Below are 27,015 nucleotides of genomic sequence, written 5' to 3'. Positions count from 1 at the left end.
GCCAGATTTGCCGAAAGTGAACGAAAGTTTGCAAGCGTGTAACTTAGTAGCCTGTTGATATTTTTTACGATTTGATGGTCAGGGAAGTTTGTTAGTGTCATCTCTTTGGTATCTTAGGTAAATTTAGCAAATTTATTTTCCTGTCAGAGGAACTTTAAACTGCGATCAACGATTTCGGTTTTTTTTTTACTCTTTCTCTCGATCTTTTCAGGGTACGAACCGTTCAGGGTACGAACTAGGTTGCACCCGTCGAAGACATTGCCCCGGGATTGACGTCATCAGTTAAGTTTAACTACTATTGTGAAAACAATAGAGGGTATAAAGCGGAGTGGAACTGGTAGGCCTAAAGCGGAGTGGATTGATTGAATCTTTATCCTCGGACTGGGAAAGCTTTTTGTAGAGCTTAATCCTTGCGGTTTCGCATACTTGTAGAGGCTTTGAATCACTGACGTAGGCCCGGTCACCGAGATTGACAGAGTGAAGTTTCCGATTGTTGAAGTCTTGTTGCCTGGGAACTATTCCATCCGTTAGATGCCGCTGAATGGAGAGCAGTCCTTAACGTGCGTTGCTCAAGCGCACACCCCGAGAGTCGAACCAGCACCGCTTGATCTTGAAGCTTCTTCGTTCCAGAAGTGACGCGATATTGATCGATTTCCTTCTATTGATTGTAGGAATTACTTTCAAACTGAAAAAGCTTCTTTGAGAGTTTTGAAAACTTAATCCTGGCAATTTTGCATCAAATTTCATAGGCTTCTACCAAGATAAGTAAGTCCCTAGGCTTAAAAGATTATTAGCACCTCAAGGGGTCGTCATCATCAATTATTCAGTCGATTTTGACTCTTGGTTACTCTATAAATCTTCTCTTTCCAAAGTTCTCGATTATTCACAACCTCCTTTAGCTCTTTCATCCTCATCCCGCTGGCATTTGTCTCTATATCGAAGCATCTTGTTTTGAGACGGCCCTTTCCTCTGTTAACCAAACTAAGCATGGATGGATGGTCATTTCATTTTTGTTTGGATGCGACTCGCCGAAACGTACATAAAACAAAAACGTACAGTGTGCATCCAATGAGAGAGTGCGAAAGACCGTAGCCTACGGTAGCCCTGAAGGCATAGGAGGTCGTCGAGTCTGCACTCATTCAAATAGTTATACGAAAGAAAGTATTGCGCTTTTAAATACTGTAGCAAATTGACATAAAAAAGAAGGAAGAACAGAAAAAAAACAAATAGCCTACAGATACAGACGCAAAAAAATTAGAACAATGGACATAAAGTCAGGTAGTGGATGTTGTTTCTATAGTTCTAGATTATTGAAGAAGCGTTTTTTGCACATTTTACTGAAAATTTTGTAGCCTAGACCTTTTTTATGTTTTTTTTCTTCATATTTTGAGGTAAGCTGTCCCATACCTTGATTCCCATGCATTTTAAACTTTTTTGAAATAATTGGGTAGGCTATTTACCTGTTTAGTATAAACCGAATTGGAGCTTGAGCGTCGGGTGTTGTACGAATGAATAGCTGATAGCCTACATGTGTAAAGAAAGTTTTGAAGTTTTCCGGTAGTTTGCTATTATAAAATTTGAACATAAATTTGTTTATTTCTAGTTTAAGTAAAATTAACAGTATTTCATTTTCTTAATAGAGTGGCAGTAATTTTGCCACCACTGAATGATAGCCTATGTTTTTTTCTAGTGATTTACTTCTCCTTGTGTGGCCAAATAAGTTAGCTTCTGCTTGACTATTCTAGCTTCTAGTAATAGGGTATGTCCTGAAGGATTAAAATTTCCAAATTACAGAGAACAAGAGCGAAGCTTTTTTCCAACACATTGTGAACGAGAAGCGATCACTTTTGATCTCCACTAAATTTACTATAGCTTTCTCATTTCTGTTTGGATTTTAGGCAATCATTGTTGGAAATCACAATTGGTCATAGCATATCTACCCCAAGTCCCAAACTACTAGCTCCATTCAGGGATAACGTAAACTTCACAAAAATGTAACCTACCAATTCTCAGCAATTAAGCTGTGGAGTCAATTAGATGTTTTGGATCCGAATTCACAACCTATGGTTTGAAAAACATAAGTAGCCTCCCGTACTTGATGAAATCCTGCGTACGGTACGCCACTGCCCAAGGCCTTCAGAAATACAAAAAATACTGTAGTTTACTGAAAAAAGTGAAGACCTAAAACAATGGTCACGCTACGCTACTGCCGCCCTTTGAGTCCATGAAGAAGTTTCAATGGACTGCGCAACATTTTTGAATCCATTGACTGACAAATTGTGTAGTCGGCTAATTTGCTTTCAAATGTCACCGTTGTCTTTGCTTCGATATTTGTCGGCAATATTCGAAACCATGTGGTTTCAAATTGAACGGTTAGCAAGGCTGAGATGTGAAGTTTTGGCCCATCTCTGCAGAGCTATCGCTGAACTAACACATGAAATTTCACCAAAACTGTATATTCGCGCTACATGGCAACAAACAGTACACCAATAAATAGCCTATACAAACTGTCCAAGGTCAAGTACATGGTAGTTACAACTTACAATTTCAACGATAAGTAACAATAACCCAATAAACAGATCGAACACAACTCACTGATATATTCAACATCTGGTGCAATCTGGCAGATGCAAATATCGATATCTTAACTAACGATTAAAAAGCGTAAAGTTCTCATCTGATAAAGTCGTCGCAAAATTAGTTTCTGATCAGAGCCCGTGACAAGTCAACATGGGGATGACACCGGGATATCTAAAGAAAGAGATACGAAGGCTCAGAGCGATTGCTGATTCTCATGACACTAGAAGGGCGGTAGTTGGTACCGCGTTAAACATGCGTTTTTTTTTAAATTGCAGAAATTTTTGTAGTGCAGCTGGTACACTCAGCTACACAAGATAGTTAGCAAGTGTTATGTAGAACATATTTAAAGAATACTTGTTTGAAAAGACAGTTGAAAGGTTACCATTTAGCTGTTTTTTTTACGGCTAGGTGTAAAGCAAGTATACGGGTAGTTGAATTAACAAGTGATTATGACCATTCATTGAATATCCATACCTGGTTGTAAGCGCAATGCAGGTTGTCATAACAAAGTTTATTAAATTACGATATGTGCCAATTGCCATTTTACCATAAACAGAGATTATTTAAGATAAATAAAAGCCCTTCTATTGTCAGACGTAATAAAAGCCTTCATATCCCCTTCTCTAGATATCCCTGGGATGACAGTCCAGCAAAAGCGGCAACGACACAGGTTCGAAGTTGTTGTGAAGATTTGTCTTTTAAAATACTATTGTTACCAACATCATAGTCACACATGAATAGTGCTAGCAGCGATCTTCTTGATCGCAGTTGATGACAATTGATAAACTAAACTATATGATTCCTAATGTAATTTGTTTTCCGTCTGGCTGTATGTTTTCCACACTATTGCTTTTAATCGTTGCGTGTTTCTGGATGCTTATAGTTAGTTGTTTAGTTACGGTAGTTACTTTCAAAAACTAGATGAAATTGATGCGATGTTGTTTCACGTATTCCTTTGTGTGTGCAGAGAAAGTACAAAACAAAGACGGCTTACATAACGACGATATTGATTTTAAAAACACTTTAACCAACTCATGTGTACTTTCAAATATTCTGCGCTTGTACTAAGATTTAACTCATTATTGGATAAAAGGAAAGATTCTGTAGCGTGAATCGAACAGACAATCTCGTGACAACCGCAGCCAATCAACAAAAGCCGCCGTGGCAACGTACACGAGAGTTTCACTTTCAAAGCAACCGCTGACTTCACACTTCGGCCACCCGATATGGCCGAGATGTGTTCAGAGCAAGAATAAAGTTTCCATCCGTTCCTGTTTCAACCCCTACACATCAGCATAAACCCATAAAATGGGGTTTTCCATCTGGGATACAACTGGAAATTGGGGCCTGCTCTAAAATTTATGGATTATAATAATTTGCTTGGATAACAAGCTCAGACAAAAACAACTTCAATGGTTAGCAAGTTTAGGGTGCTGTGTCAGGGGGCGAATGATCAAACCCACCTGGACACAGGTGGGTTGTGAACACCAAAGTTGGCACAAATCGCGCGAGGACGATAACGCGACAACATGCTTCATTAATAAAATAAATTGAATTGGGAATATATTCGTCTGATGTGTAACTTTGCAACCGCAGTCGTGTCCAACCATAGTCGTGTCCAACCATAGTCGTGTACAACCCCAGTCGTGTCCAACCACAGTTGTGTCCAACCACAGTCGTGTCCAACCACAGTCGTGTCCAACCATAGTCGTGTCCAACCACAGTCGTGTCCAACCACAGTCGTGTCCAACCACAGTCGTGTCCAATGATGTGGGAACAAATGGTTTGTTGTTGACAGAAAATTGTGATAAAACGTCATCTATTAGTAAAGCTGCTTCTGGAGCGACAGAAATAAATGGAAATCCGATGGAGGTGAGCGCATGGGAGTGTCGCCGCATGGTGGGGTTAGTCTGTCTTTAAGTTGACGTAAATGTAGCGAATGAACTTGAGGGAAGCAAAGAAGGAAATGGTGCCGAGAGTGAGGAAGAAAGCGAAGCATAAGAGAAGAGAGTAACTAAAGAATTCCACAGTCTGAACCACTCCTGACATGTTGGAACGGCGGATGTAGAAAAAGGTCGCATATCTACAACAAGAAATATTCAAATTATTGTCTCTGACGCTATTTTACATTCAAGTACCTTCCCCAATGCTCATAAAAGTGCACATACGGAGAGTTGAACCCTCGCCGCTTGATCTTTCATAAACCGATTGCAATTCCACACAAACTAACAACTCACATGAAAACAAAGAATCCAGTTGATCCTGCGCTAAAGACGGACCTCCACCACCACCTGTGACGTCACAAACAGATTGAGGGTTAGGCAGTGCGTGACGTCATAATACCATTATAGTGTTGCCATAACATACGTCACCATGGTTTCTCACGGAAGACTGTTCAGTGCCAAGGTACAAAGGTGAATCTAACTGAGGTCTAGAAAAACTACTGTTTTTAAAAGTGCAATTTCAATGGTAATCAGCAGTCGATTGTAGCAAGAATTGACAGCGATAGACACCGTGTTTCGCCCATGAGGCTGGGATCTTTTAAAAAAAAAACATTAGTGGTGCGATACTGACGATACGATACATTAGTGGTGGAATTAGTGGTGCGATACTGACGAGCCCAGCCTCATGGGTGAAACACGTGTCTATCGCTGTCAATTCTTGCTACAAATCGGCTGCCGAGAAACATATTGTTGATTGGATGGTCTAAATGGCTAGCGTGGAAGCTACACCGTTATGGTTGGCGAATCGCAGCTGCTCGCTGTACTAGTGAGTGCTCAGCCTTGTGCTGATAGCCGGGAAGAACGCTCCTTTTTTCACACAGTGCAATTTCAATGTTAATTTGATGTGTGGCAGCCCCCATTCCATTCTGGTCACTCCTTAAAGCTAAGAACGCCTGCGGATAATTTCACCTGTAATCCTCACTACTCAATTGGAAGTAGGTGAGCGCAACAGCGACGCAAGCGGACACGGAGAGCTCTATGAAGAAGACAAGCATCAGAATCCCGTACAACGTGTAGACCTCGCGCCCCCACACGGTGGCGAAGATGTAGTACAGTTCCACAGATACAGCGCTAGAAATGAATGGTTAAATTTTAATGAAAATCGTTATTTTGGATCAAATTGTCAGGAAAATCTAACGGGAACATTCAAACATAGTTACAACGTAACCACTAACCAATGCAACACGATTGTGACCATCCTGTTGAGGTGATGCAACCGCGATATCCATTTGTACGTAATAAATCTGTCTTACGTCACAATGCTACTTCTACCCTAAAGACGTACCCACCATAACACACCCACCTGAATGGGAGGAACCCCCCGAATACGATGTGGCAGATGGTGTGGCGGTACCACGGTTGTGGGGGGATTTCACGGGCTATGTTCTTCGTGCGGCAGGGGGCGTCAAAATCCCCAGTCGTATTCTTGCCTATGATACCCCCGACCACGGTGAGGGGAAGTCCCACCTGAAAAATAATGTTTCCAATTTAAATTGAAAGAATACATCATATTTGTGAAGCAATACGGGAATCCCATTTCAGGCCACACTTGACCTTCTGTTTCTTTTAATGTTCATACTTATGTTTTATGTGCCCAACAACTACACATGAACTGAGGAGCTAAGTTTAAAAATAAGGACAAATCGGCAGTGCCTCACCAAGGTCCAAATGAAAGCGAGGAGGAGAATGGTGGTGAAAGGGAGAGCCTGGGTTGATCCGTTCCACCAGTGTACGGAGTTGACGATGCTCCACATGAAGAAGCAGGGAACTAAAAGAATGATGCGAGTCAACATCGCACACATAGAAATCTGTGTGACTTGCACAATCACTGGCGGCTCATCCCTAACTTTTATTGCATTGAAATTGGCCTAAGAAATATATTAGAGAGTGAAAACGAATTAACAGAACATGTCACCTGTGAAGAGTGATGAGGTGAGGACGATATTGGCCACCCAGTTGTTCCCCTGGAACTTCCTGTAATAAGAACTCGACACGTAGCCTGCTATGCATGACGTCAGCGCGTACAGCAGGATACCAGCTGTGTTTATCGAACCGTGACGATGGGTTTTGAATAATCCAAGTAGAGCCATCATGATGATGCCTGGAGGAAGATCACAAGGCAGTTGAGGAGGAAAATTTACAAAAAGATGATGGTACAGGAAGACAAAATAATGCTCGCAAGTGACTTCAATAAGTCACAAAAATCAAAATATTGAAAGATCATTTCTTTTTCAACTAAACAGGCAAATACCAGCACTTGGAGAAGACATGCCAGATAGGCATTAGGCAAACAACAACGCCATGGTGAAAAGAGCGTAATTTTGAAGTTTTATACCAGGGCTACTCAACTGGTGAACCGCGGTCCGAATCCGGACCTTCTGGATGTTGATGGTGGACCTCGGGCCTTTGGAAGAATAACCTCATTGACACGTTTTAGGGCCTCTTTAAACAAATTTATCCTGGGAGGAAGCAATTTTTTGGTAGCCTACTGATAGTTAACTTTTGTGGTTGCGTGTCAAATAACTTATTCACTGGATGGCTAAAATATTCAACTTGTCAACTGGAACTTTGTGAACATTAGATGAGTAACCCCGTTTTATATTAAAGAGTGATAACAAGTTGTATATACCTGTGCCAATAGCAAGTAACTGTGTCCCCACTCCTATGATAGAGCAAAACAAGGACTTCATCTTCGGGAATCGGAACACATCAGTGTGAATAATCTTCCACCCATTATCATCATCACTAAAATCTTCATCATCATCAGATCTGAAAACATTAATTCAAACAAGTATTACACAAAGCGTTTATGTCAACGTTTTTAACCTTGACACAAATGTGCTCAGCTACACTAACACTGTCTACTTTGTAAAGTATGGTACTGAAAGCAAGGCATATCTGCAACGGATACATCACCATTACCAGGCCTGGAAATTCACGGCGGACACGGCGGTCATGTCCGCCGTCACAGCATGTGATGTCCGCGGAAAGTACCATCTAGATCGGTCATATTTGTCCGCCGAGAAATAACACAGGAACTAGCGATACAAATCGTCATTGCATAGCACAACAATTGTTGTAAGAATATAATTTCCGCGCATTCTAGCGCGCATCTAGAAAATGTGAATACTGTATCCCTCACCCAGACAACAAAATCTATCATTCTTATATTAATTCAATGGAAACGCAGACGTTGAATCAATGCAAAAATGATAGATTTTGTGGTTTGGGTAGCTTCCATTCAAGCAGAAAAACGTTCGATTTTTACGTTGCTTTAACAATTGATGACATTGAATCAGGGTAACAAAGGTGGATTCTTCGCTAGGAATCGATGGGAGTACGGGTACTTCCACACTAATCAGCGCAACTTTGTTCAAGTTTTACGTCACAATGTCTGGCTTTGATCTCCGAGTGATACTGATAAGGCAAGGTTGGTTACAAAATTAGATTATACGAGTAGGTTATTACAGTAAGATGCAGCAAAATTTGTTAAGTTTTGGTATTACTGTAAGTAAGAAAAAGCCCAGGGAAAATTCACTTTCGCTCACATGACACGCAAAAATAAACTTAAAGAAAAAAGCCTAGTGAAACTTGCAGAAAATAGTAGCGTTAGTGTAAAAGTTTTTCCGACTGGTGCCTTGAGCAGTGTGACGCAAGAAGCCACACGACCTCGTTCGGTGGAAGTTAATCATTTATGCGGCGTATTGAGCAGCTACACGGCGCTTTGACACTTCAAGCGCACGTCGTTGGTATGGTGAAAGCCTTTCGGAGTGACTTCGCTGAAATTTTAAAAAGCCTTCTAAACCGTAGCTATAGTTCTCAAATGGCGAAAAATTTTCAAGATAAAGTGATTAAGCATGACGATCGACGCTAAAACTGGTGTGTCCGCCGTGAGACTTAATTTGTCCGCCGAGATAGCTGCTCAGACCGGACACGTTTGTCCGCCGTCAACAAAAACGAATTTCGAGGCCTGCATTACCATCACCATCACCATTAAGTTCCTTCCTCTCGTCGAGGTTTGGAGGCAATGAGGCGTCAAGTTTCTCTGTTGTGAGATTTTTCTACTGCAGTTTTGTAATTAAGTGCTGACCAGTCTTCATACCGACCAGTCTTCATACCAGACCGATGGATACAGCGTTAGCGTTACTGGTACATAAAAACACATTGTTATTAACTTATTACTATCTGTCTTGTTGTTTCGGTGGAACCACTCTATCACTACTCACTAGCCATCACATCAAATCGAAGAATCGACGTTATTACAACGTTGGTTCTTTAACGAGCTTGTTGTACAAACTTGTTGTATCTTGAGAAGTCGCTGCGTAAAATCCGAGCAAGGATGACAACCACAAACGCCATCAGAAGAGAGACAAGGATGATAGAGTTGATGATGGACAACCAGTGGATCTCCAACGTCTTCGGGAAGAAACTGAAAATAATTATATATATTTATTTAAATAAAGAATTTATTCTTAGTCACGGCTGTAGTCCTGCGATGAAGGTTAAAATCTTTCCCGATAGTGCAGTTGGATGAATTGAATCCGTACTTTGCAAACGAAGAAACGGAGTATGTTTACCTTTAAATTAGGTCTATCTCACCACACACGCAGCACCGTCTTGCGCACGCCAGTTACGGAGCAAGTTTTTAGTTGGATCAAAACAGCAACTAGATAAGCAACTTGATCAATAAAAATTTTTAAAAAGGAGCACTCAATGAATCGAATATGAAATTACAGAAATTTATTAAACTCGGCAAAGTCTAGTGCAGCAAATTTTGATTTGACATTTAGATGTTGTACCATTTTTTTGTTTGCATTAGTGATATATTTCAAAGATACTTCATTACGCTGCACCCACACAACCAGTACCACGGCAAAAAAAAACATACAAGAAAATATTTATTTTACCTGTAATCTTTAAGCAGAGAGCCACGCTTGGAAGGATCAATATTGGAAGATTTCCAAACAACGCTGTATGTGTAGGTGACTTGCAACGGTGGCTCTTTACTTAGTGAGATGGGATCATGATCATGAGTAGTGACATTTGCTGACACAATCTGAATGAAAATTTGAGAAATAACTAGGGATTAATTTGAGATTAACTAAAAATAACGTATTCTGTGTTGGTTGTACCAGGTTACATCTTCTTGAAAAAAAATTCTGATGATTTGTTTTCTTTTTCTTGGGCACTACAAGTTGACCAATATCTTATTGTGCAGTGTGCACCCTATTCTTGCATTACTGAAGTACAAGTGTCACAATGATACAAAAAAAATCTACAAGTACCGTACCATACATAATATTATATAAAATATATGAAACTCAAGAATTAAGCTTTCAAAGAGGCTTTCATCATCATCATCATAATCCATCGTCGGTTTGTTCCCCACTAGTGGGGGTGGCCGATTGTTTCCGCGCAGCAATTGTTTTAATCCCTTTTCTCCATTTCACCCTGTCCCTTGCATCTTCCTCCTTCAGTCCGACTTTTTTAAATTCATCCTTCACTTGTTGTTTCCACGTTCTTCTTGGACGACCGCGTTTCCTCTTCCCATCCACCTTTAGATCTAGTGCCTTTCTAAGAAAACTTCCTTCCTCCCTCCTTATCACATGTCCATACCATCTTACTCCATTTGCCCTTGCCAGTTGGTCTATGGTCTCTCTCATCTCTAGCATATCCAACAATTCTTCAGTCCTTTTTTCCCTTCTCGTTTTCACCCCACACATTGCTCTCACCATTGACCTTTCCGTTCTTCTCAGGATTGCCAGTTCACTCTCTCTCAATATCCATGTCTCGCTACCATATAGCATTGCAGGCCGCACACAGCTCCGATATACTTTCCCTTTCATCCTTAGTGAGAATTTTCTGCCATACAACATTTCCCCACATTCCCTGAACTTTGCCCAGCCCAATCTTGCCCTTGTTGTCACCGCTGCTTCACATCCACCACTTCCATTTATCCGATCACCCAGATAACAGAAGTCTGTCACTGTTTCGATGCCATGGCAGAACTCATCATCATGGCCTTCCACTTCATTCCTTCCTTTACTGCATTTCCCACAAACAAAACACTTCGCCAATCTTGTTGCGGCTCTCTTGACATTAGCACATCTTGCATGTACCCACTTTCCACATTCCTTGCATTGCATTGAATTTCTCATCACTCTCTTGCCACATATTCCACAGGGATCTACTTTGCTCTCAACAACTGTTCCTTCTGCTCCACTCACCATCACTTTTGTTTTTTCAAGATTCACCTTCATACCCTTGGTTTCAAATGCTTCTTTCCATTTCTCAAACTTTCTCTCCATTCCCTCCATACTATTACTTGTCAAGACCAGGTCGTCTGCATACAAAATTTCACTCAATAAGCCCTCCCTCACTCCTTCAGTTACAACGTCAACCACAATAGCAAATATCAGAGGTGACAAAACTGATCCTTGGTGTACACCAACCTTCACAAAAAACTCGTTTGAATAATTTGATCCAACTCTCACTTTTCTCAGTCTTAAATGACGTGTAACCGATGGTTTTACTTAGAACTTGCTTAGGTTTTAATTAACATTATATAGGATTTGAGTTAGGATTTCGATGCAATAAAACAACTGATACATTTAAGCATTGTACAAACTAAGTTTATACTAAGAAATATGATACCTTATCATCATTGTATGAGAATAGAAAAGTGATGTGCGTGAACAGAGACAACTCATGGACATGTGGGACAGCTAAGAAACTGTGCTCAGTAAAGCGGCCAAGAAAACTTCTTATTGGGATTTCATCAGCCACCATTTCAAAATAATACAGTTCCTCCACTGCTTCTCTCATTTGAGCAAGGTCTTTCTCATTCATTGTGACTTTACATAGCTCCTCATTGGCAACATCCTCCTTGAATTTGATGTTATAAAGGGAATACGCCATCCGATCACCATCCAACACCTCTCCAAGAGTAAGAGACTTGTGCTCAATCTTATCCGGTCGACATACCGGTAATGAATAGTAATGGTAAGTCTCATGAGGATTAAAATATGGACCAACTTTGTTCACAAACACGTCCACTTTGTCACCTTTCTGGTACGCCTTCAATGCTACTGCCACTGACAAGCAGCATATGAGCATCACACAAAGGTATCTCATTTTGAAACAGCTTAAAAATACAACAAAAGTAGAAGCCTGTAACATAGAGCCATTTGTATCAAATTTTACACAGATTGAAATTTCATGCATTGCAAAGTTATTTAGCATAGAACACACTGTGGGCCTACCTAAATTATACTCTTGTCTTAGCTTTGGAAAATCATACACATTCACATATTTGTTTGTGATGCGTTAAAAATTTTGAACTGAGAATGTTTTGTGCAAACACAAACTTGAAAGTAGTGTAGGTGTAGAGATGCTGGGTCTCTCACCTGAAATTAGGTAAATATCTGTCCAAAAACTATTCCTTAAGAAAAAATCTACTTTATGGCAGTCATGAACATTTTTATCTTTAAAATTAACATAAAATTTTTAAATTAATTTTTTAATTAGCATATAATTATAAGGTCTCATAATTATCGCTCTATTGGCGTAACTTTATATCAAAGCATGCTTGATAACTTTCCTGAGTACAATTGGATTTCCGCAAGATGATGATGTTGTTTTTGATTGTTTGTTTTTGTCATTGTTTCGTATCGCCAATTTGTATATATATAACTGTTTTGTAAGTCAATTCAATTCAATTTATTTTTCTTTGTCAGAATGCAAAAGAAATGATATTGTGAAAAAGAAATATTATACAGTAACAAAACTACCGGTAACAAAAGGAAAAGGCTCGTAGGCTAGAAGGCCTGTTGCGTTGCGCTTGAAATGGCTTTGCGCTTTGGTCATGGTAACACGTTTTAACGTTCGTGTTTAGTCACTTCGACCTTTTCTATGTTCGTGTTTAGTCACTTCGACCTTTTCTATGTTCGTGTTTAGTCACTTCGACTCTGTCAATCTTGGTGACGGGCCCTGCGTCAGTGATTCAGCTCCTCTACATTCTACAAGTATGCAAAACTGCCAGGTTTAATCTCTGCAAGAAGCTTTCCCAGTCTGAGGATAAAAATTGAATTAATTAATCAATCAAGTCTTGATAACGCCACGTTTGTTTTAATTATATATAAGCTGATGTTTAAAAAAACGTCTTCCTCTCCATAAAGCTGTGTTTTTCTTTGAGGATTTTTATCAATTTTTCAACTTCCTATACACCCTTATGGATTTGAAACTAAACTGTCTCAAAATTCCCAACTTAAATTATATTTCGTCTATTTTGTATTTCTCAACATGGGAAAAGATTTTATTTGGCAACACTTCAAGCTTCATTTCTTCTATTAGTTCATTTGATAGATCTCTGGTTTGGCAACGTTCTAGCACTCTAACGCAACCTTGTGATTCAATAACGGAAGAATTCTCAGAAAGAAGCCCTTTTTATTGTGGATCATTGCAAAATCCTGCCGGCAAAAATACAATGTCCGAGATTAATTTGGTATGAACAACAGGAAGCAGTGAGGATAAAGTTATCAAAAAATCTAATAACTTTTGAACGAACAGAACATCGTTATCATCAATTCATTTGTTGTTTTTTTTTCACTTCCTTTGATTGATTGAATTTTTATCCTCGGCTTGGTTTTGAATCGTATCCTCGGACTGACAAAGTCTTGATTGGTTATTCCTGGTAGTTTTGCATACTTATAGAGGCACTTGACGCGGGTCTGCTACTATTCGGTGAGTCCGATTTGGTGAGTTCCTAACCTCTAACCATAAAACGGCAATGATAATTAGGCTACGGTACCCGATAATTTAAAAAAAAAATGAAAAAATCCCCTATTAAGGGATTGGACTCACCGAAACGGGCCATTCCACTTGACGCAGGGTGGGTTACCGAGATCAGCAGAGTGAAGTTCTCCGATTGTTGTTGTTGCCAGGAAATTATTCCATTCACTAGGTGCCGCTGAAGGGAGAGCAGTTCTGAAATGCGTTGCTCAAGCGCACACCCAGAGCACCGCGTGGTCTTGAGCCGGGCGCATAACCACTGAGCTAACGTTGCGGACAAGAGTGATGAGCTAACACATCAGAGTTTTCTCCTCAAGACCATCAACACTTTTGATAACCCACCAAGGTCGATCAACATAGCAAAGGTCTTGTCTTTAACTGATTGTCCTGGTTTGATATCATGCACGTTGCAACGTCCGCGTTTCGTCGTTTCTACCTTTTTCTAGACCTCTGCTATGTTCGGCATATATTGTTTTTCGTTGTGAAGGTCAGAAATAACAAACTGAGCCGAAGTTACCTACGGGACGTTCCAATAAGGCTTAAAGATTTTGTGGTATTTTTTCAAATGAAAATAACCTGCACCACTCACACTAAAACGATTCTCCTATTATTGTATTTATCTAATTCTAAAGTTTCAACAATAATTTGTCGGTGACAAAGCGCAAATCTATATGCAGGATTGCCATCGACCCCAAAATAAAGACAACCTAAAAAATTAATTTTCATACGAAACGAAACAAACGTTTTTGCACAAACCACAATAGCTTAAAAAACATGAGACTGTTTTTACATACCAGACAAAACTAAATTCTTATTTTACTGTTTGGTGGCTGAAGTGGCTATTTTACCACCAGAGAGCTGAAGTGGGCCCGATACCAGGAAGGGGGCCCGGTACTTTATCATCTGAAGTGGATGTTTTACCTCTGATGGCAATTCCTTTAGATCTGATAATGGTGTAAGTCGCGGGGAATCTTTTAAATCCGGGCCCCCTAAATATTCCGGGACGGATCTAAAAGTACCACCTAGACCCCCTGTCAACACCCCTGGTGATACCACTCATTGATATATTCCCAAAAAAAGATAGAAGATTTGTAATTGTTTAAAATAAAATAAAAATAATGACTTAAATCAAAAACAAGGACATTTCTTAGAAAAAGAACAATTAATTTTTCCAAGATATTGCCATTTAAAATAAGGACAGATCTTAGAAATAAAGACGGTATGGCAACCCTGTGTATATGTGAGGGGTCACCCCGATAGCTTAGTTGGTTAAAAGCCACACTTGCTGCATGAAAAACAGTCAAGATCAAGGAAGCGGCGTTGGTTCGGCCTTCGTGGTCTGCGTTTGAACTCCATTCAGCGGCACCACGTGGATGGAATAATTTCTCAACAAAAACATTTCAACAAGCGGAACTTCACTCTGTCAATCTCGGAAACTGGCTTTGTGTCAGTAGTTAAAAGCCTCTACAAGAATGCAAGACTGCTAAGTATAACATTTCAGAGACTTTCTGAGTACGAGGAAGAAGATTCAAATATAAACCAAGCTCGGCGCGATCGCGGTAATGGATGTTTATAACAAACCTTTAAGACAATTAGGGCACCTTGGGACACAGCGGCCGGGGTTGACCAGCCCAGCATGCGGCCTCCACCAACATGATTGTCAGAATAGCGCAACAGCGTCGACTATGACACTTACAATAAACAGGCTTGACAAAACAAACCCAACTTATTCTACCAGCACCAAATAGCTTGATATGAAAAGGTTCCATGTAAGTCTAACTACAATTCCGCTGCAACGCTGATAAATTTGAATAAATGTTTTTACTTTTGCTAAATGTCGTCTATTTGAATAAGAAATCTACAATCAAAGATCCCACAAGCTGGGCTATGATCTTGAGATTTGGACAAGTTCGCGGAAGACTTTGGTCAAAACAAATGATACATAAACAAATAACCAAAGTTGCCAACAGAGGGCAGTGTGGAAACATCAAAATAAAATCTAATTAAAAAAGGGCCAGATCAACTGAAAAGTAACCAGAAAAAAAACAGTAACTTCACTAGGTTAAAATTCAAAAACATTCCTTTGCATCTTTTAAACGTTCTGGTACTGCTTCGAGGAAAATAAACGAACTGAATGAATGAGTAATTGAGTATGGTCGATTCAATGGTCGCCGAAATAATGCTTTTTAATCTCATCGATTTTTTTACACCATTTCATCGCATTGTTCGACTTATCAATGAGGTGGTATGTTCGATTCGGCGTGTGGATGTAAAATATCCGGAAAGATTTCGGCTCGGTTCTAAGTTCTTGGGACCAGGGGATCTCCCCTTTCACCTCTTTTGAATTGGGATCAATATAAAGAAGCCTTGGGCCTTCGGTAAGGAGAAACTCACGGAGCTTGATGGAAAATCCTCGCTTCTTTTCAAGTTGTCCTGAAAGTCAAAGGTTTATTTGCATTAGGCTTTCACCATTTAACGTTTAATTTGAAACAATTTAATTTTAATTTAAAAAATTTTGAAACAGTCTAAGTTTTGACTCACAAAGACATTGAATAGAGTCAAAATTTTCAGGGTTGAGAAAAACCCGGGTTTTTTTGGGTTTTATTAAAAAACGATGTAAAAAAGGTAGATTCATGCTTATTTCACCTCAAAACTACTTTTTACCAATGAAGTGCCTTTCACTCACAGTACATGCTTGCATAATTCAATAAAATAATGCACTACTACTAGAGGTGTTGCTGCTTGAATGTTGCATCATCCATTAATTTCAAGATCAAGTTGGATGTTGTATCATCCACTGATTTCTATACCAAGTTAATGCTACCTTAGTAGAAATCACATTATTGCATTATTCGCTTTAGATTTGAAGGCAAGGAGCATTTATGCCATCATGTTTAAATATTTTTTATCATTTATACTGTATATATATAATAATATATAGTAATGGATGAGCGATTGCGTGGCCATTTAGGCAAATGCTCTGAAACAGCCATGCGTTAGAATCATAGGCGCCTAACTATTTTTTTGGCCGTGGGGGGCGAAAGCGTGTTTCATCAGCAGCAACGTATTTTCAGCAAAATGTCACGCAGATGGATGACGTAATTATGTCGTCACACTAGGATTGCTTTAATTGCCACACTCAGAGTTATCGCTACGTTCGACCTACCGTTAATTCTTATAAACAAAACTCGACAAAAACACATGCCATGCGTCTGCGTTGGCTAGCGGTTGATGGACTGCGACTCTTCAAGCTAAGCACAGCATAAAGTTTAGCAACAAACTAGATTCATTAGCATGAAACAAGAGACGAAAAGGTTTACTAAAAGGTATACTGTAAATGGAATGAAAATACTAACTTGATTATACGCTTGAAAATATACCTGTTGAAAGCAAAATCATTCATGTTTACATCAATTCAACAGCACGTCACCTTGAATAAATTTAAAAGTTGCTGACATCCGTAAACAGCCCTTGAAAAATAGTTACGGAGAGACGTTTGATTAAGTTTTCGACTTGACATTGCTCCCTTTTCACTACAATATCGCAGCTTATCGCTGACCAGCTTTCAAGTTTCAATTCGCTGTAATACGCCCGTTTTCGTGTTGCAGATGAAACAAAAGATGCGCATATTCCCCGCCTTTGATCTGGTTTCCATGGCAACGGTCGTGTGTGTGCCATGCAGTTTGCGCGAGTCCGTTGTTGTGTTGATTATGCCGCGTGTGCGCAATTCGGTTTGTACCAGCCCTTGTTACGTTGGTTAGTGGTAAATTCAAGTTCATTTTCACAGCAAGCGATTCACTGCCGCGACAATTCTCTGCAGAGGTTTCGACTTTCGAAAGCGACATTGAGTCTGTTTGCAAGCGCATTAAGCTAAACCAGGGGTGGGCGAACTACGGCCGGCGGGCCGCATGCGGCCCGCGAGACCATTTTATGCGGCCCGCTGGCACTTGCAGAAACTACTACTCACCACTTATTGTTTTAATTAAACAGGTTACATGACAAAATATTATTCCCTTTACGAGTGTGTTTTTCTCATCACTTTCAGTGCGTAAACACACACACGTCAGTCGCGCATGTATTACAACATGCTCTCACGCATTGTTTGATCATAAAATACAAATACGGTAGCGGCTACGGTAGGCCTACCAGTACTTCTACTTTCCTCCAAATAGCTTTTCATTGTTATTTAAGACGCACAGTTTAATGTTTTCTACTTCGACAGGATTTTTGTTAAAAAATAAAAGATTTATATTTTTACTCTGTTAAAATAATGAGTGCTGTTAAGAAGCGAAAGATTGAAGACGAAAGTCGTGTTTTCAATAAGGAATGGACTGTTAAATACTATTTTATCGAAATTGGGAATAAAGCAGTTTGCTTGTTGTGCCGTGAGCCCGTGGCTGTTTTCAAGGAGTACAATTTAAAAAGACACAACCAAACCAAAAGTTTGTGAAAAACTGTAAACAGTTGCACAAAATCTCATTAACTTTTGTGATGATGATTGCATAGCTTTAAACGTAACTGAGTGTGAAATAAAAAAATTGTGTTTAATATGAATTATTGAATATGCGTTTATTTACACACCGGGTAAATTTTCCTACTTTGTAATGAGAGTGTGCGGCCCCCCGGCTGCAACATTTTTTCAAATGTGGCCCTCAGTACAAAAAAGTTTGCCCACCCCTGAGCTAAACACACGCTGCGTCAACGTAGCAAATTATGTTGTTTTTGGGTGCATTCAACATCTGATGACATTGAATCGACGCAAAATGGTAGATTTTTGCTATGTCCCAGGCAGCAAAATCAGTCATTTTTACATTGTCTGATCTGTTTACACGATCTGTTTACACGTCTGCAGACGTTAAATCAATGTAAAAATGACAGATTTTTTTGTCTGGGGTGGGATTGTAGCATCGCTACTCGTTCTAGTTATTATTTATCGCGAAACTGTTGCGGTTTGCATTTAAAAATGTTTTCCTGCTGCCGATCGCTGGTTCATCTATCTTATGTATCAATGCAGCATAAAAAGTTGCTCCCACGCAGAAATATGCGTGGGGGCCTGGCCCCCACGGCTTAGGCGCCTATGGTTAGAATCCAGAATCTGTAATTGGTAAATAGCCTACTTTTTAAAAATAGCCTCCTAAATTGCATTTTACATCATATATACAGACTACAGTAGAGGGGTCTGCTACTATTCGGCGAGTCCAATTCGGCTAGTCCAATTCGGCGATTTTTTGTAATTTTTTTTTAAATTATCGGGTACCGTAGCCTAATTATCATTGCCGCTTTTACATCGTTTTAATGTCGTGAAACGTTGAAATAAGATCTTAACCCTAACCTCTAACCCCAACCCCTAAAACGGCAATAATAATTAGGCTACGGTACCCGATAATTTAAAAAAAAAAATCACTGAATAGGGAACTCGCCGAAAAGGGCTCTCGCCGAATCGGACTAGCCGAATTGGACTCGTCGAATCGGACTTGCCGAAACGGGCCATTCCGACAGTAGAGTAGTACTTTCACCAGTTTAACTATAAGGCCTTCTGGCATAAATGAGTTTTAGTGCAGTATACACAAAGTGGCATTACTTGATTTTTGTGTACTGTACAATATCCACTGCGTTTTCAGTTTATTCTTGAAAATTTACTTCACAATCACATCCTTAAGTCCTAATTTAAAGTTTGTTTTAAGTGCCTTGTAGTGTTTTTGTTCATTTTTTTTAATTTTTTAATAAAAACTGCACAAATATGATGCTCTGGGTTTTTTTATGGGTTTTTTTGGGGTTTTTTAAGTGTTTTTTTTTTTAAAAACCCACCCGGGTTTTTTTGGGTTGGGTAAAATACCGACAACCCTGAAAATTTTACCATGTTGAGAATCCTGATGAATTTTACTTTTTAGATACAAAAAAGTTTTTTGATAAAAAAATTATTTCTATCAGGAGTGTCCCCTTAAAGCAGGCCTCGAAATTCACGGCGGACACCGCGGACATGTCCGCCGTCACAGCATGTAATGTCCGCGGCAAGTAACATCTAGATCGGTCATATTTGTCCGCCGAGAAATAACACAAGATCTAGCGATACAAATCGTCATTGCATAGCACGAACAATTGTTCCGAGAATATAATTTCCTGCGCATTCTAGCGCGCATCTAGAAAATGTGAATACTGTATCCCTTAGCTTTCATTCAAGGAGGAAAACTTTCGATATTTACGTTGCTTCAACGATTGATGACATTGAATCAGCGTAACAAATGTGAATTCTTCGCTAAGAATCGATGGGAGTAAGGGCGCTTCTACACGAATCAGCGCAACTTAGTTCAAGTTTTACGTCACAATGTCTGACTTTGATCTCCGAGTAATATTGATAAGGCAAGGTTGGTTACAAAATTAGATTATACGAGTAGGCTATTACAGCAAGATGCAGCAAAACTTGTTAAGTTTTGGTATTACAGTAAGAAAGAAAAGGCCCAGGGAAAATTCACTTTCGCTCACATGACACGCAAAAATAAACTTAAAGAAAAGAGCCTGTGAAACTTTGCACAGCAGAAAATAGTAGCGTTAGTATAGAAGCTTTCCGACTCGTGCCCAGAGCATTGTGACGCAAGAAGCCACACGACCTCGTTCGGTAGAAGTTAATCAGTTATGCAACGTATTGAGTAGTTACACGGCGCTTTGACTCTTCAAGCGCACGCAGTTCGTCTGATGAAAGCCTTTCAGAGTGACTTTGCTGAAATTTTTAAAAGCCTTCAAAACCATAGCTATAGTTCTCAAATGGCGAAGAATTATCAAGATAAAGTGATTAAGCATGACGATCGACGCTAAAACTGGTGTGTCCGCCGTGAGACTTAATTTGTCCGCCGAGATAGCTGCTCAGACCGGACACGTTTGTCCGCCATCAACAAAAACGAATTTCGAGGCCTGTTAAAGGCATGCCTGGAGGTGGACAGGAAGATTGGCTTCCTTGCCTTCCCGTCCGCGTATTTGTAATCTGCAAGTCGCTGCAGCAGATGGAGTGTTTTGACCGGTAAACACCTTAAAGATACGACACCTTTCCCTATGAACCAGCTGACTGCAGTCCTTGTGACCTTTCTAGCAGTCAAACGAAGAATTGGTTGTTGCTTTGAAGTTTGTTTGGTAATTTAAAAAAATAATGGCAGCGGTGGGAATCGAACCAACGTCATGATGTTCCAAACTATTCTGTAGATGCCGAGTCGCTCGTTGAATTCACTTCATATCAGAACATTTCGAGAAAGACGCTTAGAATATCACGTGATTGCTGCAGCGGCCTGCAGATTATAAATGCGCTTCCCGTCCGCTTGATCGAAATCTGCAACCACGACGTAATATCCCACATGATGAACGAACAAGATATACAAGTTAGGCAAGAGAAGTGCATAGAAAGACGAAATTAACTTTTTGGATTTCGACACGGATTGCAATCCAGGAGACCATCCCCTTTACGGGCTGTCCCATATAAACCGACCTCTAATGGCCCTACCGTGTTTGAGAATAAGCTTCCCCTCGGCGTAATAATCCCACTCGGAAGAATGTTGCCTCCTCATCCACTTCTCTCTCTCCTCCTTCGGCATGGATGCTGAGAGTCCGAACCCATTGATATCATCCGGGTCACTTGTAGATAAACTCTCTCCCTGTTAATTTACAATGATACAAAGAACTCCTGTAATGGGCTTGTCGTCATTGCGATTATAAAGGAACCATCGGTTTGAGCGATACGGTCAGCCAGCATGCGGTTCCTTACTTAGCTGCAATGCCGAGTGAAAACCAAGCCTAATATCATCAGGTTGTGGCCAGGTGGGCATCAAACCCACATCCAACAGCACAACCATGGGACGCCACACTATCCACCAAGCCAGAGAAATACAGCACTATATTGAAGTAGCACAGTGTAGCAGCTGTAAGATCAAGGCAGACAATTAAGAGCAGGGCGACTCCTAACAAGCAAACAATAAAATGAAAAGGATTTAATTGAACAAAGAAAAACGTAGCGCAGTGTCACACAGAATATGCGATGCACAGCCAGGCCTCGAAATTCACGGCGGACATGTCCGCCGTCACAACATGTGATGTCCGCGGGAAGTACCATCTATATCGGACATATTTGTCCGCCGAGAAATAACAGAGGAACTAGCGATGCAAATCGTCATTGCAAAGCACGAACAATTGTTGCGAGAATATAATTTCCCGCGCATTCTAGCGCGCATCCAAAAAATGTGAATACTGTATCCGTTAGCTTCCATTCAACCAGGAAAACTTTCGATTTTTACGTTGCTTCAACGATTGATGACATTGAATCAGCGTAACAAAGGTGAATTCTTCGCTAAGAATCGATGGGAGTACCGGTACTTCTACATGAATCAGCGCAACTTAGTTCAAGTTTTATGGCACAAACTCACAATATCTGGCTTTGATCTCTGAGTAATATTGGTAAGGCAAGGTTGGTTACAAAATTAGATTATAGGAGTAGGCTATTACAGCAAGATGCAGCAAAATTTGTTAAGCTTTGGTATTACAGTAAGAAAGAAAAAAGCCTCTGAAACTTTGCACAGCAGAAAATAGTAGCGTTAGTGTAGAAGTTTTTCGGCTCGTGCCAGAGCATTGTGACGCAAGAAGCTACGCGACCTCGTTCGGTGATTAAAACCTTTCAAAGTGACTTCGCTGAAATTTTAAAAAGCCTTCTAGACCGTAGCTATAGTTCTCAAACAGCGAAGAATTATCAAGATAAAGTGATTAAGCATGACGATCGACGCTAAAACTGGTATGTCCGCCGTGAAACTTAATTTGTCCGCCGAGATAGCTGCTCAGACCGGACACGTTTGTCCGCTGTCATCAAAAACGAATTTCGAGGCCTGACAGCCAAAGTGATCATGCAGGAAATCTTCATATCACTGAACTAAATTTTAGTAGAATATAATGATGAAAAACTCACTGTAGTCTTTCGTTCTTGAGAGGTTTGAAGCTTGAACTCAGTGACAAGGGATTGGTCAAACCCCTCGGCTAGTTCTGTTAGACTTTCGTCATCAGAACTGTTGTCTGCAAGGTGTCGCATCACGTCAGGGGCCTCGGCCATGTGCAAGTTGTCCCAATTCACCCCAGTAAAAAAAGGATGAGACATTAGCGCCTCATAACCCCCGCATGAGACGCAACCTATCCGCTGTAGAGGATCCAACTTTAACAATTTGCTAATGAGGTCTTTAGCGTCTTCATGGATGTCATCAGGAAACTCATATTTGAGATTTAAAATCTGCTGAAATGTTAAATACTCGTTGGGAGCTTGGAAAGGATACTTGCCAGTGAGCATTTGGAATATGATGCAGCCGAGCGCCCACAGGTCCGAGCTTGTACCGGCTTGTTTGTCCTTCAGTAACTCAGGGGACACATACTGAGCTGTACCAACAAATGATGATTGTCTAGGTGCCCCTGGACAGTCCCCATCGTCAGTCGGAAGCTCCTTGGCAGTCCCAAAGTCTGTTATTTGAACTTGCATTTCATCGTTAAATAAAATATTTTCTGGTTTCAAGTCGCGATGAACGATGTTCAGTGAATGTAAGTGCTTGAGAGCTGATACAATTTGAGCAGTGTAGAATCTCGCACATTCAACATCAAATTTACCTGTAAACGAAACACAAGCGCGTTTAATGGATCAGGATCAGTAAATTACTTGGGGTTCAGTAGCTATTAGTAGAGCTACTAGTTGGGTTCAAAAGGACTACTTCATTGCAACTTAATATTTATCAAATATATACATTTCTATTTGTCAATGATCACGTCACACTGCACAAAATCATCGATGAACATAAAAGTTGAAACATTTAATTTCTGTACTTGAAACCCGTCAATAATTACATTTGGAAATAATTATAATCTGAAAATTTCAGAACAATGTACGTAATGCAATTCAAAATTTTGATAGTGTAGGCAAATTGTAATATAAACTGTGTAATTGATTCAACTGTAGTACAAGTGTAGTAGTGGTACTAATATTGCAGGGGAAGATCACAGGTTCTTGTTGTAGACTTATAATGTAAGAACCTTATAGAAAACTAACCATGAAATGTAACATATTAAAGTCATCATAGTGCAGTATGACGACTCTTCTACCCAGGTAGCCAAAGCTAACAACAACAAAATATAATAAAGATTTCTAATAACCAAGTAGCTGAGACCAAGATACTCTGCAAGTTCAGAGCGCAGATTACATCTCGAGTTGCAGAGAAGCTTCTAGAAAGGCTCATGGTTTAGACAATGATCAAATGTGGAAATACAACAAAAACTACAGACCTCACCAGTACAAGATTTAATGAACATTAGATCATAAAAACATAGTCATATTTATTGAAGTTGATGGTAGATCCGGCAGTCATCAGATTAAAACTGGACAATTGCTTGGTCCAATTATGAAATTTCTTACCTAATTGTTTTATCTTTGATAGCAATTCCCCTTTTCTTGCTACGCTTAATCCAAAATAAAGTCGTTCCGTGTCTTGAAATGTAAAATATAGTTTCACAAAGAACGGATGGTTGAGTCTACTCAACACTTTCTTCTCTCGTTCCACCTATAGGCAAAATAAAAATTACTGAAAAGTTAAGCTAGTTGATTTTATCTTTTTGCAATGATGCAATAATTTTTGAAAGATTGTGAAGTTTACCAAATTTTACTAAACCTGACTGATTTAAGCATAGGTGATATGCAACTAAGCATTCTGGTACCTGTGGCACTTTCTTTTCTTTCATAATGTGACGTTTTTCTAATATTTTTATAGCATATTCTATGCCCGTTTCTTTATCACAAGCAAGTCGTACTGTTGAGTATGACCCTACTCCGAGTGTCGGGCCAAATTTGAAGTCTTCTGGTTTCTTCTTCTTGACTGGAGACTTCTTTTGTAATACTTCAACTCCTTCACCATTTGTTGCCATCGCAAATATTTCACCAGATTCAACACTCTCTGGTCGATAGACAATCAATATTATGCTAATTGGGGTGAAACACATTCAAGAATTGGAGCTGGTATACAAATCCCCCCCCCCCCTGGTAACTCATGACAAAGAGGAATTGACCAAAACATGTGGATTGAAGTGTGTGAACAGTAAAGCAAAGGTAAAGTAGTTTCACCCTATATGTTTGGTCGAGTCCTGCCTTTGTCATGACTTACCACTTGTATAGTTGTATACCTTGTATACCTATTGTGGGGGAACTTGTATACCAGCTCCCAAGAATCTTGAATCTAAACCAGAACATTAGATGCATTGCAATTCAAAGGCAAAAAAATTACCATACCGTACATCAAATATTATATATATTGCAAAAGATCACTTAAAAAAGCAAAGCATCGTTATAGCCAGGGCTTTGGAGCAGGCATAAATTGCTTCAGCTACGGAGCTCATTGATACTACTGCTCCGGCTCCATTACGTCAAAACTGAGGCTTAAGGATAAACGCTCAATTTGGAATGTCTAGCGTAGGGGAGGGCAACATACGGCCCGCGACAGGATTTTGAGCGGCCCGCAGACAGTTTCCGGTCTTTACATGATAATGTGGTCCGCGGCCACACTCTGCCACACCCCCCTACTCGGATCACAGTGATGTTTTGTATCGTACTGCTGTATGGTGGTTGAAACAACAAGAAGCAACAAAGGAACACATGGTCTTCGAGCAGTTATACTTTTTTGCTTGCTATTATTAAGTGTCTTTGTTGAAACACATCTACATGCTCTGGAGGGGCGTCACATTGATATTTTTTTGAAGGAAGTGGCTATTTTTTCACACTTAATGCCATGGTTACAATCAGGTGTTGCCAGAGTTAGGATTAAATTTAGGAAGGGTTAAGGTAAGGTTTAGAGTTTGGAATAAGATTAGGGTTTTGATTTTTGCCCAGGACTAAAAAAAATGTCCAAAATACAAGTTTCTGCTTTCAACAGCTTTAAACTTTTCTCAAATTAGGGCAGAATTCCTTATCTGGCAATAGTATTGAGGCTATTATTACACTATATAGTGTAAATATAGCCACAGCCTTTTTTGAACATCACATAGTCAATTTCACCACTCTTGTTAATTTATATAAATGATAAATATTTGTTTATCCCTACGTAATTCTGCTGAACTTGATCATATCTGTAACGTGATTGGCAGCATACAAAATGTCCGGACAGTTAACTTACTCATTTTATTTTTCGTCATTAACGTGTCTAGGACAAAAAAGATCATACTAACTAGGCCTACAGTACAACAGTCGATATAGGCCACCAGCACATCAATGAACAGGAAAGGTGACAAAAACTTAAAAGGTTTAAAACGTGCCTGAGTAGTAAATCATGTAGTAGGCTGTACTGTAGTTTTCAAGGCAAGAAAACCCAAAAAACAAACCACAAAAAACAGCATATGGTAGGCTACTGGTATATTAGTAAATGATAGCCTAATGAAAAGTGTTGGATTAAATTTGCCAGTTCCAATATTGGGTGGATGAGCGGCCATCATAAATAATACTGGGATAGAGAAAGAAAACCAGACATAAAATTAACCCATCCTCAGGCAAAAGCCTGTATTGATGTTGCCACATATTATCTTCCTTTGTATCTATACTACCATGTTTACTACAAGTCAGCAGTTGTGAAATAACGACAACTGAGCTAGCACCATTTCAGCAAGTGGCTGAAGTTGGTACGGTAAATGATGAAACTGAAAAATTAATAACTGTGCAAGCGGAAACTTAACATGTCACAAGTCAGAAAGTTTAGCAAGCGATGACCAAGAAAGTGTAACGTGAGCACGTAAATCTCAATTGCTGAGTGGTCTGACGTCCTATACTTCCGTATATCAATCATTCAATGTACCACTGTACCAACACCAACATAAAACAGCAAAAAATCTTACTGCACTGAGTTTCTGACGGAATTGTGAAAACAGAAAATTTGCTATCAAAACTAAAGTTGCCACATATTTTTTTATATTCCAGCTCAATCCCCTTCAAAAACTTATGTATATCGTGCAAAACTATCGTGTTTTACTACAGAATAAGATTATTATGTTGCTTTTGATCTGCGTTCTTTCTTCTCTGTGCTGTGCATTGAAACAAAAAATTAGTGTATATTGGGTTGAAAGTCAGGTCAGGCTTCAGAAACTTTGGCCGTATCAGTGTCTGAGACACTAAAATATGGCGAAGTAAACTCTTGGGTATGCAAAATCTTAGAGATTTTTATATTTATTTATTTGCATCAGACTCAAGATGGTCCATGGTTGTTGAGGTGTTGCGACCGTGCCATATTTTAAACTGATTGTCTTGCTTTGGTATCATGCACGTTATAACGTCCGCATTCTGTCGCTTCCACCTTTTTCTAGACCTCTGCTATGTTTGTCATTTTCTTTTTTTTTCATTGTGAAGGTCAGAAATAAAAACAAACTGAACTGAACAGTCCAAGATGGTTACAATCAAGCATAAAAAGTAGAAACATAGCAGATACTCAACTTCGAACTTTTGCGTAAGGTATGCGTATTTTGCGGAGACCGTGGCAAGTCGTTGGTGGAGATGTTAAAGGAAAGTGGAGCCTGGACTGATCCCTGTGGGCCGCCATATTTCTGAGACACCAAAATATGACGAAGGAAACTATTGGGTTAGTTTTTACTGTTGGGCATCTGG

At 39.7% G+C, this 27,015-nt stretch overlaps 2 protein-coding genes across 2 annotated transcripts; both read right to left on the bottom strand.

The window, feature by feature from the left end:
- Positions 1 to 2,440: 2,440 nt before the first annotated feature.
- On the bottom strand, positions 2,441 to 11,717 carry LOC145787981 (transmembrane 9 superfamily member 1-like). The gene is made up of 10 exons (XM_082599820.1): positions 11,238 to 11,717; positions 9,491 to 9,639; positions 8,881 to 9,012; positions 7,213 to 7,352; positions 6,499 to 6,684; positions 6,242 to 6,351; positions 5,887 to 6,050; positions 5,493 to 5,654; positions 4,818 to 4,871; positions 2,441 to 4,663 (listed from the first exon to the last, which is right to left on the bottom strand). Exons 1-10 carry the CDS (start codon positions 11,715 to 11,717, stop codon positions 4,486 to 4,488), a joined length of 1,755 nt encoding a protein of 584 aa, XP_082455946.1. The 3' UTR covers positions 2,441 to 4,485.
- Positions 11,718 to 13,992: 2,275 nt separating this feature from the next.
- On the bottom strand, positions 13,993 to 24,572 carry LOC145787982 (3-phosphoinositide-dependent protein kinase 1-like). The gene is made up of 5 exons (XM_082599822.1): positions 24,093 to 24,572; positions 23,794 to 23,938; positions 22,312 to 22,994; positions 20,863 to 21,013; positions 13,993 to 15,806 (listed from the first exon to the last, which is right to left on the bottom strand). The coding sequence occupies exons 1-5, from the start codon at positions 24,372 to 24,374 to the stop codon at positions 15,535 to 15,537; spliced, it is 1,533 nt and encodes a 510-aa protein (XP_082455948.1). The 5' UTR covers positions 24,375 to 24,572; the 3' UTR covers positions 13,993 to 15,534.
- Positions 24,573 to 27,015: the final 2,443 nt, after the last annotated feature.

Source organism: Aplidium turbinatum, chromosome 18 (assembly GCF_918807975.1).
Source record: "Aplidium turbinatum chromosome 18, kaAplTurb1.1, whole genome shotgun sequence".
Lineage (NCBI taxonomy): Eukaryota > Metazoa > Chordata > Ascidiacea > Aplousobranchia > Polyclinidae > Aplidium > Aplidium turbinatum.
This window is presented reverse-complemented; position numbering and strand designations above follow the sequence as displayed.